This window comes from Podarcis erhardii (assembly GCF_964252035.2).
Source record: "Podarcis erhardii genome assembly, chromosome: 7".
In the NCBI taxonomy this organism is placed as follows: domain Eukaryota; kingdom Metazoa; phylum Chordata; class Lepidosauria; order Squamata; family Lacertidae; genus Podarcis; species Podarcis erhardii.
This window is the reverse complement of record NC_138511.1, coordinates 37,585,146-37,605,085: the sequence shown is the minus strand read 5'-3', so window position 1 is coordinate 37,605,085 and position 19,940 is coordinate 37,585,146. Positions and strand designations below refer to the sequence as shown.

The 19,940-nt window shown below is 42.1% G+C and overlaps 1 protein-coding gene across 5 annotated transcripts in view; it reads left to right on the top strand.

Moving 5' to 3' along the window:
* Positions 1 to 5,386: 5,386 nt before the first annotated feature.
* CYLD (CYLD lysine 63 deubiquitinase) overlaps positions 5,387 to 19,940 on the top strand; it is a 38,833-nt gene continuing 24,279 nt past the window's right edge. Inside the window, exons 1-6 of one of the 5 annotated variants that reach the window (XM_081870190.1) lie at positions 5,387 to 5,470; positions 11,413 to 12,096; positions 12,437 to 12,739; positions 13,982 to 14,087; positions 16,805 to 16,900; positions 18,656 to 18,772. In XM_081870190.1, coding sequence (XP_081726316.1) covers positions 11,623 to 12,096; positions 12,437 to 12,739; positions 13,982 to 14,087; positions 16,805 to 16,900; positions 18,656 to 18,772 — 1,096 coding nt within the window. In that variant the 5' untranslated portion in view covers positions 5,387 to 5,470; positions 11,413 to 11,622. Of the gene's footprint in view, positions 5,559 to 5,588; positions 5,639 to 11,412; positions 12,097 to 12,436; positions 12,740 to 13,981; positions 14,088 to 16,804; positions 16,901 to 18,655; positions 18,773 to 19,940 lie in introns of those variants that run through there. The other 4 variants (XM_081870191.1, XM_081870193.1, XM_081870192.1 and 1 more) reach the window with 4 other exon arrangements.

Below are 19,940 nucleotides of genomic sequence, written 5' to 3'. Positions count from 1 at the left end.
CCAATGAAGGGCTGCAGCTCAGCAGTAGAGCTGCCAGTCAGTGTAGACAACACTGAGCTAGATGGACCAACATTCTGATTCAGTATAAACACAGCTTTCTGATTTCTTCTAAGGGAAGACAGAATCTTGGCTGGATCAATGCTGGATCAAGTTTCCTACAGAAACCTTTCAGGGGGATATTTTATGATTCATTCTGCTGCATGCCTCATCATTTTATGGAATGACTTTCCCTCCTTAGAGAATCTTTTCTTCTGTGCCCAGAGGGAAAATGCCTTTTGTGCAGACATAAAGGAAAATGAGGGGCAGTGACCTTCCCCCTGCAGCTCAGAAAACCTGGTGAAGTCTTGTGGCATCTTGTTCTGGTTCTTAACTAGGAATGCAACCTGGTTTAGCCAATGAATTGATCAAATATGTTTGCAATCAACTAAAAATTACAAGGATCATTTATTAAATCTGTTAGATGGTTGTTATGCAAAAAGGTCTCCAAGAGTTGTATACACTGAAACACACAATTACCAGAAACATGTGCAATTCATAAAAATAAATAAATCCCAAAGCAACCTCCAATTAATGGCTACTAGCCTTGCTGGCCATGCTCTACCTCTGCCCATTCCTCAGGCCAATGGACACACAAATTGCTGGAGAAAGGAGAGCTGCTTTATCCTATATAGTGCTCTCACTATATAGTATATATATCCTATATAGTGCTCTCACTGTCAAGGCAGCCCACGCTCCTTGGGTCTCACCCAGATCCCAGAAGAGCATGCTGGTCTCTTACAACTCTGATCCTAAACTTCCAGCAGCATGAATGCCAAGCATCAAACCCCGAGGTTGGCAATCACACACTTCAGCGCTTCAATCAGGAAATGTTATTAAAAATAAAAGATACAAGGAAAAGCAAGAAAGTTCAAAACAGAATGCAAAATAGGCCAAAGAACTTTGGCTCTAAAAATCTACTAATGCTAGCCCATTTACTACACCCTAGTTGGTCTGGTTTACTCTCAAGGAAGCAGTGAGGATAGTCAGCTTCTTACAAAGTCCATTCTGGATCCCTGATGGTAGTGGGAAAGGCAGCTATGATTTTTTTCAGGATCCAGACTCAGTTGCTCAGGTCCCTCACATTTCTCAGGTAGGCATCTGAAGTTCCCTTCTTTCTTTGAAGAGGATGCCTGGAAGATACGTGACAGCTTAACTTGGAGGACACCAAATTCCTGTGTGACAGTAACCACAGCCTTTTCCTCTCTGACATTTTCCCTCTCCCTCATTCTGTTAAGTGAGTAAAATACCTGCTTTCTCTTGAAACAACATTCTGCTACCATCTAGTGACAAAATGTTGTAAATGCAGCCTCTTTTTACCTACTACTGCTGACCCATTACTGTACAGTACAGTGGTACCTCTGGTTATGTACTTAATCCGGAGGTCCGTTCTTAACCTGAAACTGTTCTTAACCTGAAGCACCACTTTAGCTAATGGGGCCTCCTGCTGCTGCCGGAGCACGATTTCTGTTCTCATCCTGAAGCAAAGTTCTTAACCCGAGGTACTATTTCTGGGTTAGTGGAGTCTGTAACCTGAAGCATATGTAACCCGAGGTACCACTGTATTGCAAAATGGCTTTCTCTATTTACATGCTGCTGCTGCCTGGTGTTACAGCCTCTTTTTACCCACAGCTGCCATCTGGTGGCATACTAGTGCAAACTGCAGCCTCTTTCTACATGCTGCTGCCAGTTGGTGCTTGCTGGACAGGTTTCCCAAAAATGTGGCCCATCAACCAGGACTTCAAATAATGAGCAAAAATGTGACCCATGATTTTGTTTGTTTTTCAGCTCCTGCCCAGGTGGGGCACATTTTCACTCATTTTTCAGAGTCCTCACCCATGAGTCATATTTTTGGATGAGTTTATGTTTTTATGTCTTTATGTTTGATCTCAACACCTTTGCTCTTTCTATTTTTATTGTGTAAGTTGCTTTGAGACACCTAATAAATATTTATTTTTATTATGTGGGTTGGTTTTTTTAATTGTAGCAATGCAGTTGCTATTAATCACTTCCCTGTTCTGCTCACATAACTGCAATGGAAGACCACGGAGAGCTGCACACTTGACTCAGCAAGGATTTCTGCCTGAGAGCCAGTGAAGCACACTTCAATGGTCAAAAAGTGGTATATTTAACTGCTAGTGATTAAGTGTCCAAGCCTGGATTTAAAGTGTCCCACTAGGGCCGTACTTATCAGTTAATAGGTAGGGGTTTCAAATCTACTCTGCTCTCACCTTGAAAATCAACATGGCTGTAGCTGAACTAAAAAGGTAACAATATCTAGGGTTGCCATACATCTGGAATTTCCCAGACATAGTTGGTATTCGGCCCTCATAAACAGCATCCTGGTGGAAAATCAGTGAATGTCCAGGAAAATCCGGACGTATGGCAGCCCATGCATGACGGAAGTGTTGAAAGACCATGGTGGAAGATGAACAATGAAAAGCTCAATAACTTTTGTGTCCAGATTTTTGCTCTTTGAAATATGGAATAAAACTCATTATCTCAAAGCTAAGTTGCATTGACCCACCTAGTCTTGCCACCTAGTCTTGCCAGCTTGCCACCTAGTCTTTGCCACCTAGTCTTGTCAAAGATAGCAATACTTCGGCCAACATGCTTTCCTAGGAGTAAAATTCACAGAACCCAGTGGGGCTGCTGTTCTGAGTAAACATACAGAAGATTGTGCTTCTCAGGGATATTTTAAACTGAGATTTAATCAACCTTAAGTAGGGTGAAGGGGAACTTCTGGCCTTGGGGCCGAAGGCAGCCCTCCGGGCCTCTCTAGGTGACACCCCTCCAATTGCGATGGTCAGCAGGAGATAGAGACCTAGGAAACAAAGGGAGCCAGACCATTGGTTCATTGAACTGAAGTCTCTTCTAGACAATCTGTTTACTAAAAAATTGCCCTGATTTGCTTGCACAAAGTTCTCAGGGAGGTTAGGCAGCACCACCTATTTTTCGAGCATTCATCCTGATTTGTTTAGATCACATTTGTGTTAAGCAAATGTTATCCCACACTTTCCAGTACATCTTTCCATCACTTTCCTTATTGCAAAAGTCATTTAAAAAATAAATAAATAGGGGAAGCAGGTTTGTTGTGCAAGGAGAGCTGAAAATCGACTCCAGTTGCATAATGTGAACTTGCTGGTGTGTGATTAAATGCCATCTGCAGAACAGCCGCAGTCTGGAAATTCCCTCAGTACTGGGACTTCCAGGAGCAGCTTTCTGGGGTTCACATAGGAGTCTTTTCCCAGTGCTACCTGGAGATGCCAAGAACTGATGTTTTTTTCATGCAAAACATTTCTTGGGAGACAGCTGTCCATTTGAACATTGGAAGCTGCCTTACAGTGGGTTACACCATTGCTCTTCTGTTTTTATTTTTCTGTTACAGAATTGCACACAAATCATAAAACATGACATTGACAGAAAATGGATCACTGGGGTGGGAATAAAATACTGAACATATTATTTTGCAATACATAATAATGAGATGATTACAGTAAACCACTTCAGTGGATTCCTTAATAAATCAACTCTGAAAGCACAAGATAATAAGAGTGAACTAAAGAGTAAAGGTAAAGGGACCTCTGACCATTAGGTCCAGTCGTGACCGACTCTGGTGTTGTGGCGCTCATCTCGCTTTATTGGCTGAGTACAGCTTCCGGGTCATGTGGCCAGCATGACTAAGCCACTTCTGGCGAACCAGAGCAGCGCACGGAAACGCTGTTTACCTTTCCGCCGGACGGTACCTATTTATCTACTTGCACTTTGACGTGCTTTCGAACTGCTAAGTTGGCAGGAGCAGGGACCGAGCAACAGGAGCTCACCCCATCGCAGGGATTCAAACCGCTGACCTTCTGATCAGCAAGTCCTAGGCTCTGTGGTTTAACCCACAGCACCACCCGCGTCCCGAACTAAAGAGTATTGCCTGCTTATTTACACCATATTGCAATGTCAGTTGTAGAAATTTCTCATCCATGTGTTGTTTCATCTGTATATTTAACGAAATCATACAGTGTAAAAATGATATTGTTTTTTCTCTCCCCTTGCCACCTCCAGTTTTTGTGACAACTTTTCCATTATGGCTGTTTGCTGGAACAGGGAACAATATTCATTCATTGCAAGGTTTTCCTGGTTCTGGCTATCCCTATTCTAGCTGAAGTTAATAAATGTGCCTTACTTCTTAAACTCCATTGCTCTCTCCAGCTCAATACTGTCAGCAGTGACTGGCAGTGGGTCTCCTGGGTTTTAAGACACTGTTCTCTCTCAGACTCACCTGGCAATCTCAAGTATGGGACCTGGGATCTTCTGCATGCAAAGCAGATGCTCTGCCATTCAGCTACAGCCCTTTGCAGTGTGTCAAATTGTCTAGGGTTGAGTGATGGGCTGTGGGGAGGAAACCTGGGCATGCAGAGGCATGACAAACCAATTTATTAGGTTGTTGTTTTTTTTTTAAAAAAAAAAGACTCTCAGTATTAGGCTACTTGGCTCGTTCTTTTAAAGTACAGTGGTACCTCGGGTTACATACGCTTCAGGTTACATACGCTTCAGATTACAGACTCTGCTAACCCAGAAATAGTGCTTCAGGATAAGAACTTTGCTTCAGGATGAGAACAGAAATCATGCTCCAGCGGTGCGGCAAAGGAGGCCCCATTAGCTAAAGTGGTGCTTCAAGTTAAGTACAATTTCAGGTTAATTACGGACCTCCGGAACGAATTAAGTACTTAACCCGAGATACCACTGTACTGATGTTCAGATGTAAAGAGTTTTAAATGCAGTTTTTAAATTAAAAAGAATATCCGCAAACTTATTTTTTAAATCAATCTCTCTGCTTTTTTCTTTTCTTTGAAAGTTTGGAACTGGAACAAATAAATAGCAATACGTTTTCCTGCCTGTCCATCAAGAAACCAGCAGTAAGTCCAGCTGGAGAAACGGAACAGACGGAACCCACCAGCCATGCCCTTTACGTACTGAAAGGCTTTCTATGCCTCCATACTGCAGCCAATCGCTAGCGGGGGCTAGGCCACATTTTATCCAATTAAAACCCACCCTCGGCTCCCCACTCCCCATCCCCGCCACTCTAACAACGACTAATGGCAAAGGGACGTAGGCGGGAGCACGGATGATTCAGCCAATTTAATCAGCGCAATCTCTCCGCTTATATAGGTGGGAGAGGTGCACCCGCCTTCTTCCCAAACAACCACTGAGCAGGCAGAAACCCGCCGGCTCAGCCAATCCGAGGGGGCTCTTTGGTTTTATTTATTTATTTCGCTGCGCCTGCAACCGAGCTTGGCCTTGGAAATTCCCTCCGTCGAGGAGAGCAGGGGGCGGGGGTTGGCTTGGGCCAGGCAGCCAATAGGCAGGAAGAACCGGCGGCGAGCGGCCAGGAGGCGGGAGGGAGAGCTGGAATGGCAGCATCCGCGGTGGCAAGAGCAGGGTAGGGTGCGCGCCTTGAAGCCGCTGCCTGCGCCTCTGAGGGGACGAGGATGGGGAAGGCGAGGAGGTGGAGGAGGCGGAGGCGGCGGGTGAGGAGGAACCCCTGAGGCGGGGGAGACGGGAGGGGCGGCGGCTGCGGCCTGAGCCGCGAGGAAGCAGCAGGAGGATGGTAATGCCGGCAGCGCCACTGGGCCGGAGGCGGAGCAGTGGTTGGGGTGGCGGCGGCGGCGGCGGCGGCGGGGAGACGATTGCAGCCTCTTCTGGGGTGGGGCTCCGGCGGCGAGTAGCATTCGCGGAGCAGGAACGTAATGGAGCGCCCATTGCGGGTCCCGGGAGGGAGGGAGGGAGGGAGGGAATACCTGCGCTGCCTCCCCCTTCATATTTCCTTTCGCTTTCTGTATTAACCTTATTATTCTTAGTTACGGGCCAATGTTGGTCCAACTCAGCGTAGGCGCATTGGACGCGGCTGGCCGAGGGGCTTGCGAACTCCCGCTCTGGACCAGCCCCTGAGCTTGAATTTTAGCCAAGTGCAAAGGTTTACCCGTGATGTTGTTGATGGTGACCATAAAATTATTAGTGGCTTAGTTAGACGGTCTTAATCCTACTCGGCCTAGCACTAGACCATAAATGGCCATGGTTGGCATAGCAGGTTCATTGATTTCAGGGAGTCTTCTCTGGAATAGAGAGTGGTTGGGTACATATACTCTACGGTACTGGCCATTATTATTATTTTATTGTTACCAGTATAAAATCATTATTGGATGTAGACTAGCCTAGTTTTACTCAGAAGGAGGCCCATTGAAGTAAGTGGCCATGACTGCCTTAAAAGGGTAAAGGGACCCCTGACCATTAGGTCCAGTCGTGGCCGACTCTGGGGTTGTGGCGCTCATCTTGCTTTATTGCCGAGGGAGCCGGCGTACAGCTTCTGGGTCATGTGGGCAGCATGACTAAGCCACTTCTGGTGAACCAGAGCAGTGCACAGAAATGCCGTTTACCTTCCCGCCGGAGCGGTACCTGTTTATCTACTTGCACTTTGAGGTGCTTTCGAACTGCTAGGTTGGCAGGAACAGGGACCGAATAACGGGAGCTCACCCTGTCGCGGGGATTTGAACCGCCGACTTTCTGATCAGCATGTCCTAGGCTCTGTGGTTTAACCCACAGCACCACCCGCGTCCCTATGACTGCCTTAGGTTTGTTAATTTCAGTGGGTCCATTCTGAGCTGGAATTGAATAGTTGGGTGTGGATATTATATATTATAATCAAATTATTATTGCTTGTAGACGATCTTAGTCCTATTCAGACTTGTCCTGTTGAAGTAAGTGGACATGGTATAGGTTCATTAATGTCAGTGAGTCTACTCTGAGCTAGAACTTAGTTGGATACAAATACTACCTATCATCCTCACCATCATTGGTTATAGACAATCCTAGTCTTATTCAGAGCAGATCCATTGAAGTAAAATGGACATGGCTGACAAGTTTATTAATTTCAGTGGATCTGCTCTGAATAAGAACATAGTTGGATACAAATACTACTCATTATTATTAAGTAATTAATATTGGTTATAGATAATCCTTGTTCTACTCAGCCTAAACCCATGGAAGAAAATGACCACCAGTGGCATAAGAATTTAGTTGGATACCTCAGCTCCCACTTCCCTTCCGTAGTGTTGAATTTTTTAAAAATGTACTGTATTTAGCATATTAGCTGGCCACCATGTCGGCAAAGGCCTCTGAGTGGTTCACACAGGCTTCAGGCAATGTACAATTATAGCATTAAAATGCTAAACTCAGTTTTAATTGGAGGCGTCTTCAGGGCAGGGACCTGCCCTCTTGCACTTTGCAAAGTGCCATGCACACTGATGTTGCTCCTTCATTATCATTGTAGTAGTAGTATTAGTATTGGCAACAAATATTTGTTTGTGCTCTTACTTGATTTTTATTTGGGGGAAGTAGTTTATTATTTTTTCTTATGTAGTTTGGCAAATGTGTTCTTATTTTCATGTGCTTTTGGGGGGGAGTGGGTATTTTTCACCTGTCTTCTACAGTATTTAGTTATCTTACTTTGGTGATTCTTTTACATTTAATTCTGATATCAACTGCCAAACAGCTTTTTCCATACAGCATGCATAGTTAACTTGTTCCATGTTTGTGTGTGTTGCAGAAAGCTCACAAAATTGAGTATTTTTTCACTTCAAAAGTCTGATAGACTTGTTGTGGCAGCTTTTGTGGACTGGTCCAGATCCCTCTTTGTAAGATGTGTGAACTGTTTGCCTGATTTATTTATTTAGTTTGCATTTATATCCCACCTTTGCTACAAGGAACTCTCCATTCTATCATCACAACAACTCTGTGAGATAGGTTAAGTCATGGCTGAGTGAGGATTTGAACCCTGGACTTCAGGTTCTAGTCCAGCACTCTAGAGCAGGTATAGCCAATATGGTGCCCTTCAGATGTTGTTGGGCTACAACTCCCATCAGCCCCACCAATCTGACTAAGGGTGAGGAATGTTGGGAGTTACTGTCCATGTTGAGAGATTCAGACAGATGCTGCAAATGAGTGTTTAACAATGTGCCCCGAAGGTCAAGAAATTCATTGGGTACAGAGAGTGTGTACCATTTCTACACAGAAATCAAACATGTACAATCACAGTAACCATTTCCCACAGAAATATCTGGCCGCAACATATTCCTACCTTTGATGCTGTGTTATGGCCAGATCATGGCATGTTGCACTAGCACTGTGCTTCTCCTATGCTTTGCATAGAAGTACCACAAACAGTACAAATTTTGAATATTATAGCCTATGGGGCTGAGTGTTTATCCTCTCCGAAGGTGTGCACCTATGTATATGTGCATGCATGTTATACATTCACTGATAATGATATTTCATTGGCTACAAAAGTGAGTTATGCTGCTATACCACAGTGGTGCCTTAGTGTTGCAGCTCGGGCTGGGGAGACCTGGGCTCTGATTTTGCCCTCAGCTGAAGAGCTGGCCTTGAGACTGAGCATCTTTCATGCCAACCTATCTCACAGGATAAAATGGACAGGTAGCCATGTTTGCTGCCTTGAGTTCTTTGGGGTGGGGAGAAAGAAAGGTTATAAATGTAGCTAAAAAAATAAATAGCAAAAGTGTATGCCACACAGTAATTTTTTAAGGAAATAAGAGTCTGAGGAATTATATCCCACAAGGTGTGGGATTGCCTAAGTGGTTATTTTAAAAAATAAACAAATAAAAATAGAATTAGGCATATTTAGGGAGGAGGAGGGTAGATTTATAACTGGCTGTTAGCTGTAGTAGCTAAATAGAGCCTCCATGTTCAAAGGTTGTTTACCTTTGAATACCGATTGTGATACTAATAAATAAAATGAGGGAGGGCTATTGCTTTCATGCTCTTGTTGTCAAGTGCCCTCTGGGTAATGTATGATGTAGCATAAGAGAACAACGAAACCACAGTACAATTAAACATGATACCAAAAATAAACAATAAAAATCATAACATTGTAAAGCCTGTATAAGCATCAATTTGCCAGCAAACAAAACAACCCCAGGTTATTAAAATGTAACTTTGCTGTGCACTCCCAAATGCCTGCTGAAATAAACTTTCATCAGTTTCATAAAACAAACATTAGGTCTGGCCTGCTAAACTTATATATGGGAGAAAAATCTATAGTGAAGGTGCAGCTGCCAAAAAGCCTCATTTATACCCCACCCCACCCCCTGTCACTTGTGGATTTATTTATTTTTTTAAAAAAAACCTCTTCTAACATACAAGACAAGGGCGATAAAGAAGGAGTCTACTGTACTGATTAAACCACTTCATCATCAATATGAGCTGCCCATATGTCCTAAATGCTCCCCAAACGAAGAGAGAGAGCAAGTCATAGTTCAGAGGCAGAGCACACACTTTGCATTCAGAAGACCCGAGGTTTGTCACCTGGTACAGCTGGGGAATATTTCTGTCTTAAACACTGGATAGCTGTGGTCAGTCAGTTTACAGCACTGATGGGGGAACTTTGGCTCTCAAGATGTTACTGATCTACAACTCCCATCAGCACCAGTAAGGATGACCATGCTTGCTAGGGATGATGAGAGTTGTCGTTCAGCAACATGGGGGGCAGCACAGGTTCCCCATTTTTTGTACAGACAATATTAAGTTAGATGGAACAGTGGTGTAGGGCAGTTTCCCTGTTCAGAAAGAAACACACAGTTGAGCAGTATTTCTGCTCTAGATTTTCTCTGTTTCTTGTGTCAAAAGATTAAGAACTGTCTTGCTGTTGTTGTTGTTTAGTTGTTTAGTCATGTCCGACTCTTCGTGACCCCATGGACCAGAGCACGCCAGGCACCTCTGTCCTCCACTGCCTCCCGCAGTTTGGTAAAACTCATGCTGGTAACCTCGAAAACACTATCCAACCATCTCGTCCTCTGTCGCCCCCTTCTCCTTGTGCCCTCCATCTTTCCCAACATTAGGGTCTTCTCCAGGGAGTCTTCTCTTCTCATGAGGTGGCCAAAGTACTGGAGCCTCAGCTTCACGATCTGTCCTTCCAGTGAGCACTCAGGGCTGATTTCCTTAAGAATGGATAGGTTTGATCTTCTTGCAGTCCATGGGACTCTCAAGAGTCTCCTCCAGCACCATAATTCAAAAGCATCAATTCTTCGGCGTATCATGTCTTGCTGTATCAGACCATAATTAAGCATCCTCCTTCCAACAGCAGCCCCACCAGATTCTTCTGGGTCAATCAGAAGCACAGTGATGACCTTTTCTCATCATTTGTTCTCATCCTGCAGCCTTCAGTGCAGTAACATTTAACCACCATGGCAAATAGGTGTTTGAGGGTGCATATGTAACAAATAACCAACTTTCCCTCATATAGCTTGCTTTAGGTGTGTACATAAAAAACAACCACCCAGGGACATTTTGGGGGGAAGGAGCAAGTTGAAGGGCCAAATTTGACAGGTGGATGGAGCCACCCACTTGTCATTCACCAAACACCATAGTGACAGCAGGTGATGCTGCCCTTTGAAACTCTGACTGTTAGGACTTCAAAGCAAAGCATGGGGTAATTGAAAGCACTTTTGCAAACAGCCCCGCACAGCATGGGAAGAGTCGCATAGACAAACTGAGCAGTTAAATAATCATGTGTATATTATTTATACATGGTGGTGTTTGTTTAATGGTCTTGTAAGTTGGAGGTGGGGATCCAAACCTCCCTTGATTCTCATCTTAGAGGATCCTTTTACAGCCAGTTCACCTGGAAGGCACCTATAAAGAACTTTGGTGTCCTTTTCAATCTCTAATAGTTAAGTATTTCGTCTCTGATTTATTTTGTTCTGTGCTTCTTTGGGAAACATGTCGTACTAAGAACAACTTTTGACTCAATCTGAGGATGACTATTGAGTTCACTGCCACCAAGCTATTTCTGGAAATGGTTAATCCACTTGCTGCTTTCATGAAACTGTATTGTGAATTACTTTTGTGTGCAAAAAAATTGAGCAGTACTTCTGTGAACTTGCATTGTAGTCCTCTGTGCGGTGATATATTTCTTGTTGTCTGTCTCTTTACAAAACAATAAACAAATGAATCCTGTATATTGGGTTCATTCTTTTTAAAAATGGGGGAACTCTTCTAGTCTGCAGTAGCAAAGCAGAAACAGGTGGGCACTTGTTCAAGTTTTAAATAAGGATTATATAGACCAGATATCTCCAGTCACAATGAAGGTGAGGCTGCAAATATAGCATTAGGTCAGTTTTATTATGCAGATGAAATCTTCAGCATGACCTTTGTGGCTACCCAAGTATCTCTCTCTTGCCAGCTGGTTGCTGTCATAGATCTATAAAAACCTGTGTTGTTTCTTTTGAAAGTGGTTTGTTTTCTTTTGCTTTGTTCTTACTATGACATCCTTCAGCTGCCACTGATACTATCTTTTATTTTTGTGTCCAGGTCATCTGTTCTGGATTTACCTCATTAGGACATGGGTGAAGAATCATTAACTCACTATGGGAAATCGAACAGGGGCCTATTAGTAGGAGCATCTAATTCCTTGGCAGTTATGTTGGCAACTTGGCTTTCTTGAACGTTTCTTCTTTGTATTCATACAAAGCTTGAACCATATTGAATCTAGGTTTGTGGAGTTAAAAAAAAAAAGGCAGCATGTCCTATTGGGAAGAGCGTATATTTTATTTGCTTCTCCAGGAATGCAGCATTGTAGACAAACAGACTCAAAAACTGTTGAAAGTACCCAAGGGAAGCATTGGCCAGTTCGTTCAAGACCGTTCTTCAGGAGGACACACCAGAAGCAACCCTTCGTCAAAAAGCAAAAAATTGCAGATAGGAATCAAGATTTTGGAGCAGCCCCATGTGGTCCTCTTCGTGGATGAAAAAGAAGTTGTTGATATAGATGAGAAACGAGCAGAACTGCTGTTGGCAATTACCAATTGTGAGGAGAGATACAGTATATTTAAAAGTAAAGGTAGACTGAGCAAGGGTCTCCACATTGATGTTGGCTCACCGGTGAAAGTACAGCTGCGATTAGGAGATGAGAAATATCCTGGAGTTGTTCGCTTCAGAGGACCATTAATACAAGAAAGATCACTCTCTGGGATATTTTTTGGAGTGGAGCTTCTGGTAAGTTTTCTTCTTCTATGCATTGGGTCAAACAGATGCTGTGTGTTGTTGTAGAAATATTCTGAAAAGATGCGTAGTATGAGGCTTTTTACTTAGTATATTTGTATCCTATTTCTCCTCTGAGGAGCAGAGGCCAAAATATATTGATCCCCACACCATTTTATCCTCTCAACTAACTTGTGAGGTAGGTTGGGCTCAGAATGTTGAGCAACCATCCTAAGATCTGGATGAACCTCATGACCAGGCATAGGTTTCAACCTCAGTCTCCCCGAAGACCAACATTTTAATTACTCCTATGACAGTTCTTAATGAGCTATGTTTTTTTCTCCTGCAAACCTAGGAAGAAGGCCGTGGTCAGGGTTTTACTGATGGACAGTACCAAGGCAAACAGCTGTTCAGATGTGACGAGGACTGTGGAGTGTTTGTTGCACTAGACAAACTAGAGCTGATGGAAGATGATGACAATGAGCTGGAGAATGACTATGCAGCTCCAGTTGACTCAATGCAGGTAGAACTTCCTCCTTTGGAGCTCAACTCCAGGGTTTCTGTGAAGATAGGAAAGAATATAGAGTATGGGACAGTTATATTCTGTGATGTCTTACCAGGAAACGAGAGTTTAGGATACGTTGTTGGAGTGGACATGGTAAGAAATTAACCTGATTCTTAACTTTTTGCATGTGTGTTAAATAGAAGTACATGCAATAGTGGCGGGGAGAGATGGAATATTGGCAAGCTACTTATGGCTCTCGATTGCTATGTATAATTGCCACCCAGCAGCTTTTTTTAGCATTGGGTAAAAATGTATTGAGTTAGGCTTGGGAACAGCCACTTGCCTGATCGTGCATGGCAAGAAAGAATCTCCTCCAGGGGATCAGATGGTGCAGCTTTACTAAAGTTTTATTTCTCCCTTGCTGAGCCATAAATGATTGCCCATGTGTATCCGCATTAGGCAGGCTAGTAAATTTATTGTATGCACTAGTAACTTATGTGGGCTTATTTACAGGGCCTTACTAAATCTTACCTGACACTAGCCAGGCAAAATACCCATTTTCTTGCTTCTAATGACCAGCCTGCTTTGCTAAATAATGTTCCAGGGTTGGCACTACTGATCTTTTATAGTTTTCCTCTGAAAATACAGCCACGTCAATTTTTGCCTGCAAGGAAAATGCGAGGTTCTGGCGTAATGTAATTCTGTATGTTGAGTGCAATTCTCAAGCACTACAGTAACATATGCTGATCCTCGTCTTTCTCCTACTTGTGTTTTGAAACCAGAAGACTTACTGAGGCTTGAAATAAAGAGAATGAAACTGAACTATTACACCCTTAGAATATTAGTAGGCATTCAACATGAAAAAAAATTGCACCTTAATGTACTTGTTCACCCCTGCTCTTTAAGGAAGTAGGCAAGTCTTCCCAATGCTGGAAGCTGCCTCTTAATGCCAGAGAGATGAAATATATCCTTCAGGCATGAAAGCCATTTATGTACCTGTTGTGAATGGCTTCAGTTGTGAAACTTCTGGCTTCAGTCGTGGAACTTCTGTGCTGCTGACAAACTTTGCTTGGCTTTTCTCCCACCACTTGGGAGGAGTGTTTTTTGCTTTTGTTTCAATGTTGCCATCATCAGTGTATTAGTGTCTGTGGCACATTTGTAACCAAACAACATTGCAGAATGCAATCTGTTTCTCTAAATGTGGAAGACGAAATGACAACACTACAAGTGTGACACTTGAAATGTTGTTGCAGAGCAAGTGTTTGCATTTCTTGTGAAAGCTTGTGCTTCCTGTCTGGGCTGCATGTAGCCAAGAACTTTAATTGAACCATGTAGATGGTTTCTTGAGTATCTTCACTTGGGCAACGTGTAATGGTGTTTTAAAACGATTTTTAGGATAATCCAATTGGAAATTGGGACGGAAGATACAATGGACAACAGCTCTGCAGTTTTGCAAGTGTTGAAAGCACACTTCTCTTGCATATCAATGATGTTATCCCAGGTACAATTTGTATATTTTGTCTATAAAAAAGAAAAGTGAGCAAACCGCAGTTCTTAGCACACATCCTTGCGTCTAATCATAGTTTTAATGTTGCTCAGGATTCAATCATTTTGCTTTAGTCTTAAACATATATGGGGGTGGGGTGGGGACTCCACTAAACTATTGATTGGTTATATTATCGCTTTGCTGCCTTGTCTTGCTTTATTTCTGGATATGCTCCTGTGACTCTTACATGCTTCTGTATATGCATCTCCCTTCTTTCCCTCTCACTATAATGTGCCATAGTAGCATAGTGCTGTATTTTGGTATTGGTGGTTCCATGGCCTTTTCCTGGTGTTAGAATTTGAAGGTTGAAGGCTTATGGTCACTGTAATGTGGCACTGGGTTTTCTCAGTTGATGAATTTTACTGCTGTATTGTAGTACAGTCATACCTCGAGTTACAGCCGCTTCAGGTTGCGTTTTTTCAGGTTACGGATTGTCGAAACCCGGAAGAACCAGAATGGGTTACTTCCGGGTTTTAGCGGTTGCACATGCGCAGAAGCGCTAAATTGCATGATGCGCAGAAGTGCCGAATTGCAGCCTGCGCGCAGATGTGGGTTGCGAACATGCATCCCGCACGGATCATGTTCTCAACCCGAGCGTCCACTGTATTGCATGTGGTAGGGAAAAGGCAAAACTGTTCTTATTTGCCGCTAATAACTGAGTCTACGTAATTACATGTCTGCCAGTCAGTATTTTAAGGACCATACACAGATAGTGGAAAATAGCACATAAAGCCTTTCCAGGTGGTTCTGCATTTTTCATGCAGTAATATTTGCTTAATCAGAAGGGCACTGTGCACTGGATTGTTTTCTTACACTTTCTTCAAAGGAATATGTTCCAGCGATGCCCACATATGCTCCGACAAAAGAATTGGCACTTGTGAGCAGTGCTTGGAGCCACAGGCAATCTGTTCTTTCTTCCCTGTTATTAGAGTGCTGCATTTTCTGTTCAGAAGCTCTTGCTGCATGGTCACTTCTATGCTGCATATGGGGCTACAATATGGAAGCTTTTGCTGCTTGGCTTTTTGACTGTGTGGCAGGGTTAACAAATGCCCTCCCTGAACAGGGAGAGATTTGGTGGTTTGTCCAGTCAGGATCTACTAAGCTGAACCACAGGGAGGAATAAGCATAATGCTAGTTTGTTGGACAGGCCTTGTTTTGACCCTTGCACTAAACAGAAAAAGTCATGGCTAGGCTGCTGGGGTGGCTAGAATTTTGTACAGCAATCTTGTGAGATGATGGTGTCAGAAATCTAGAGGTTTAAAAGGGAGGCCAGGCTGCTGTCCGAGGAGAGTTTCTTTCCTGCAGCAGTAAGTTGCAGGTGCAACTAATGCTGTTATATTTGAGCTAATACCGCTTTGAGTTAACTGAGGTGGATGGGTCACTGCAATGTATTACTCAAGTGATAGGATGCAGCAGGATCTGTGATGTACAGTACATGAACTTTAGAGAACATGAGAGCTAATATTAACCTGGAAACAACACACTCTTCAAAGTGGTTTTTTCAAAAAATGAAATAGGACTCTTAACTGTAAGGAAGATGCTATAGACAGATTGCCATTTTAAGCATAATTGTCATATTGTACAAACTTGAGGCAGTGCTTTGCTCCTGCTACTTCTTTCTTAAAGAAAACTTCTAGGACATTTCTTCTTGAAAGATCATTCTTTCAAAAAGATGCTTTCTTCACTGTCTGGTTAGAGATGAGCTCTAGTGAAAGTAACTGAAGTATTTTAATAGAGTTATTCCTCAGGGACAGCTTGGTTAAAATGCAATTGAACAGCTATATTCCGATTATGAAACATGAAGACACATTTCATTTGAACTCTTTAGTGGATACATGGCATGGTTAAAAATCCTCAGATGTTATGCAGAGTAAATGGCAATCTTTTGTATGTATGATAACCATACTATTTTGGTGAGGAGTCCAATTTAGCAAAAAGCACAATATTTTCTATTTCAATTACTGCTTTTTAATGCATGCCTAGCTTTCTTCTCCTCAATCTTTTTCTTATTGTTGCTGCTGCTGTTGTTCAATCACATCTCCAGCAAAAAGATTTTTTTAAAAAAGTTTCACTGATGGGGGCTTTTTATCTTTTTTAAGTTTGATAAGTATTTCCTTCTTCCGAACCACATACGAAGCAAATAAATTTACCGTAACATGAAGCCAGTGATCACTTTGGAATTTTTCTTTGGCTGTGTTATTTCTCAATACAGCATTTTACAAGGTTCACCATAATTGATTGGTGCAGTGTGGAAGGAAACATATTCTAAAACTTCTGTGAGAGCAAATCCAGCTTTTTTGCTTCAGTGTCAGTAAAACGGAGCTATGCCCTGAGATTTTGGAAGGGGGAAAAAAAGGCTAGGCTAGATGTCCCATTGTGTTTAAAAAAGTATATATTAATAGCTATAGTCATCCTTATTTAACAATTTTGTGTGTGTCCCAAGGGAGGCTGCCTTCCATATTATGGTTCCTACTTATATGAGTGTTCCTGCAACTGATTAGTTTTGTCTAAGTCACTACCTGAAAGAAATTCTGGATTTCACAAGTATTACTGTGACTTGCTTTATATCCTAAAGGTCTATTTTGTAGTAAACTGATGCTTTAAAGCTAATGCTATCTATACTATGTACTGTGTGGTGGTGTAAGATATCTTAATCTTCTACTCTATTTTAGAGGCTGTGTCTCAAGACAGGAGACCTCCCAAACTTGCCTTTACATCTAGAAGTGGCTGTGACAAAGGATTCAATCATAGTAAGCCAAAGTCTACAGGTACTTTTACTCAACTACTATTTAGCAAAATGCCAGGTATTTCTACTGTCCTTGTACATGAGATTTGTGACATGCAGTCCCTTGGAGTTGTGGGTTCAGAGGTGGGTTTCCACAGAACTGATCCCACATGTTTTGTAGAACAGTGGCTCCCCAATAAGTAGAATGTGTAACAAGATACTACATTTGCTTGCATAGTTAGCATACAAAGGAGGTTAGATTGTACATCTTGTGAAACATTTCTGAGGATTTTCCTGTCTTGCACTTGTTTTGTAAAACTCTTCCCCCAGACTGAGTGCATGAATAGCCTACACATTGCTATGGAAGTAGAACTTGTTGCTTGGTTTCAGTCGGCTCTGACCAAAGTGACATATGCCTTAGTTACATATTGTTTGTATTACTGTAACCCGCTACCTGTGACTGCCTTTAAAGAGTGTTCAGAAATCAGCTGATTCAGAATGCTGCAGCTCAGCCTGTTGAACAGGGCTGGGTATAGGGAGCATGTACAACAATTTTGCTGGTTACTTGACTGTTTTCTGGTCACAATACACAGTGCTCGTTGCTACATATAAAGCCCTACTTGACTTGGGGACCAGATACCTGAAAGACCGTATTTTCCTATTCAAGCATGCCTGGGGTTTTTTTTTAGATCTTTGGTAGAGGTCCCTCTTCCTGTCTTACCAACATCTTAAGCACGTCCGTTGGTAACTCAAAAGAGTGCTACTTTGGTGATTGCTTCTAGACTCTGGAATTCTTTGCCAAGGGAGGCCTGACTAGTCCTTCTCTGATGACCTTCTGCTGGGAAGCAAATACACTTTTATTCAGACATAACATTTAGCCTCATAAGTTGACTGTTATAGCCAAGGTAAAAGTTGCAGTTTCGGCAACTAGCTGTTGTGTGTGTTGGTTTTAAGGGATGTTTTTAAGCTTTGTATTTTTTCTTGTTAGTCACCTTCAGCATCTTTTGATGGAAAGGTGAAATATTAATTTAACAAATAAAGATTATAAACGGATAAAGCACTTTGTTCCATTGCTCTGGAAAGCATTAGAAGTGGTTATTACTGCAATTTGCAGCATGTTAAAGGCTAACAAATGTATTATGGCAGGAACTTATGTGGGCTAGAGTCCATTTCATCAAATGTGTGAACCTTATTCTCACTTAGGAGGTATATGGAGAAATCAACAGAAGCTGATCCATTAAGAAATGTGTTCATCCCATTGCAGCAAAAAACCCACAAAACCTTGTAGCATCTTAAAGACAGCTACTTCTCTAAGAGCAGAAAGGCCAAGTAATTCTAACCTAAAGTGGCCAATTAAATCCTCCATGTATGTTCCTTTGGAAGTAAACATTCTGAAGTGAAAGTTCCATATTTTTGAATTGTTCCTGCAAGTAATAAAGGGAACAGAGTTCCACTGAATAGGAGATGGAGGAAGTTAAAGAGGTACAGTTAATTGTTTGCAACTTGAAAGGTTCTCTCTGTGTAGCTTGAAAATGCAAGCTGAGAACATTAACAATATGGGTGCCGAGGGGGTTATACCTTTGTTGCAGAGATTGGGCCAGATGATTGGCAGGTTTCTTTCTTAAAGTTGTACAAGTTAGATTCTGGTAATGACATTTTTACAGACCCTACTCTTAATAAGCTTAGCAGGAAGACTTGGTTTAAAGGATTGTAAGGCTTGTTTTTTTTCCATAATGCAGCATTTTTTATGTTTTTTTTCCTCCCCTTTGTCTCCTTTATGACATGGTTTGTGTCTTAGGTGCACTCTCAGACCCTGGAAATAGAAACAGATCAGAAATTTTCTACACTTTAAATGGCTCTTCAGTAGATTCCCAACCACAGATGAAATCAAAAAACACATGGTGTATTGATGAAGGTAATGAGAGACTAGACATTAAGTTTGATCACAGGCGTAATAACAAATTATATGATGATTAAATATACTGCCTTCAGATTATTCTGGCCACATTTTGTGTGTACTCTCTAACAAAAGACTTTTTAAAGGGCTTACTTCAGTTGAGATGTGTATTATTATCCTGTGTAGTGGCCAGAATCCAAAGAGCTACTTAAGCTCACATGAGGGGCTTGGTGCTAGCCCAGGGGAATTTACTTTACTGTCTCATTTGCACAGCTGACCCCTATACAAACTGCTTTTGAAAATTGCCCTCTTTTTCTGAAGCAGTTTGCTATGGTTGGGGGCTCTGAGAAAAATGAGTGGGCTCACAATGTTAGTTTTCCTTCTTCTTTGGATCCTGGCTTAAGTTTATTAAATAACTCAAGGCATTTTACTTGGCACATCTCACATAGTAACTTGAGCTTTTCAGCCATAATAGATAATTCCTTAGGCTACATTCTGTGCACATTTGAGCCTAGCCTTCTTATTAGACCAGCTGGACTGTAGGCACAGGATGCAAGATGCTTATAAATAGTAACTTACCACTATCGCAGCTTGTGATCTCATATGCAGAGCATTGACTCATGATTTATTTACATATCTTCAGGTAGTGTTGGTGACTTTATTATTTAGAACCCCTGAGTTGACAGGTCCTGCCTTTGCTAGAATTAGGAAGGGGTGCAAACTTACGTTTTTGAATTACAGACTTTTCCATTACAGAGTGGCAGCATTCAGTTTTTTCGGACCCAGCTAAGTCTAACATACATCATGAAATTCAGTTTAAATCTTTCTGTTGTATATGTTTTCCCCAGTTCCTTCATTTTATTTTTCTGAGAACATTTACACTGCACACATGCTAGGTTTGCTTCTCCCCAGGGAACTTTGGGAATTGTAATTTGGGGATGGAGGAAAGAGAACAGTACTTTCTAAGTGAATTTTTGTTAACTGTGCTGAATTACAATTCCTAATGTTTTAAGCCACAACAGTTAAGCTAGTAGTGTGTAACCAGTGTAAATCTGTAGTACAAATGCATTGTTTTCCATCTTTCCCCATATGGGATTGTAGTTAATGAGTTGCCCAATAGTCTTCTTTAATAATAATAAACTGCCAACACAAATGCAGAATGCACCCTGGAAGTTACATTTTGAAG